Raw genomic sequence first — 523 nt, 5'->3', positions numbered from 1 at the left:
CGCTTCCGGCCCGGGCCCTACCAGAACGTGAGTGACCGCACCGGGCACCGGCCCTGCCGTCGGACGGGCCACCGCGGGGCAGTGTGTGGGGGGGGTTCCTCCACGTCCCCGGAACGGTGTCCCAGGGATGGTGCCCCGCTCGTCCTCGGGCCGGTCCCCCTCGTTTCCCCACCGAGTTTCCGGCTGGGTTCCCCCGGGCCGGTTCCCCCTTCCCCGTGTTCCCAGGCCAGATGCCCGCCGCGTCCCCGGGCAGGATCCCGCCGCGTCCCCGGACCGGTTCCCGTCCGTGTTCCCAGGCCAGATGCCCACCGTGTCCTCGGGCCGAGTGCCCCCGGTGTCCCCCGGGGTCGGTTCCCACCGCCCCTCCTGCTTCCCTTCCAGACGATCGGGGCTGCCTTCGTGGCTAAGGTGATGTCCGTGGGGGACCAGACGGTGACCCTGGGGATCTGGGTAAGTGTGGGGGCGAGGGCTGTGCCAGCGCCCCACTGCCATCCCCGGCCACCCCCCACCCCCCTGCCGTGGG

At 73.8% G+C, this 523-nt stretch overlaps 1 protein-coding gene across 1 annotated transcript in view; it reads left to right on the top strand.

Moving 5' to 3' along the window:
• RAB24 (RAB24, member RAS oncogene family) overlaps positions 1–523 on the top strand; it is a gene marked incomplete at its 5' end in the record, with an annotated part of 2,645 nt that continues 2,122 nt past the window's right edge. The window contains 2 exons of the mRNA XM_010579226.1: positions 1–27; positions 382–450. Coding sequence (XP_010577528.1) covers positions 1–27; positions 382–450 — 96 coding nt within the window. The remainder of the gene's footprint in view (positions 28–381; positions 451–523) is intronic.

Source organism: Haliaeetus leucocephalus, unplaced genomic scaffold (assembly GCF_000737465.1).
Source record: "Haliaeetus leucocephalus isolate CR32 unplaced genomic scaffold, Haliaeetus_leucocephalus-4.0 Scaffold656, whole genome shotgun sequence".
Taxonomy (NCBI): domain Eukaryota; kingdom Metazoa; phylum Chordata; class Aves; order Accipitriformes; family Accipitridae; genus Haliaeetus; species Haliaeetus leucocephalus.
Note: the sequence above shows the minus strand (reverse complement) of the source record. Positions and strands in the feature narration are given on the sequence as shown.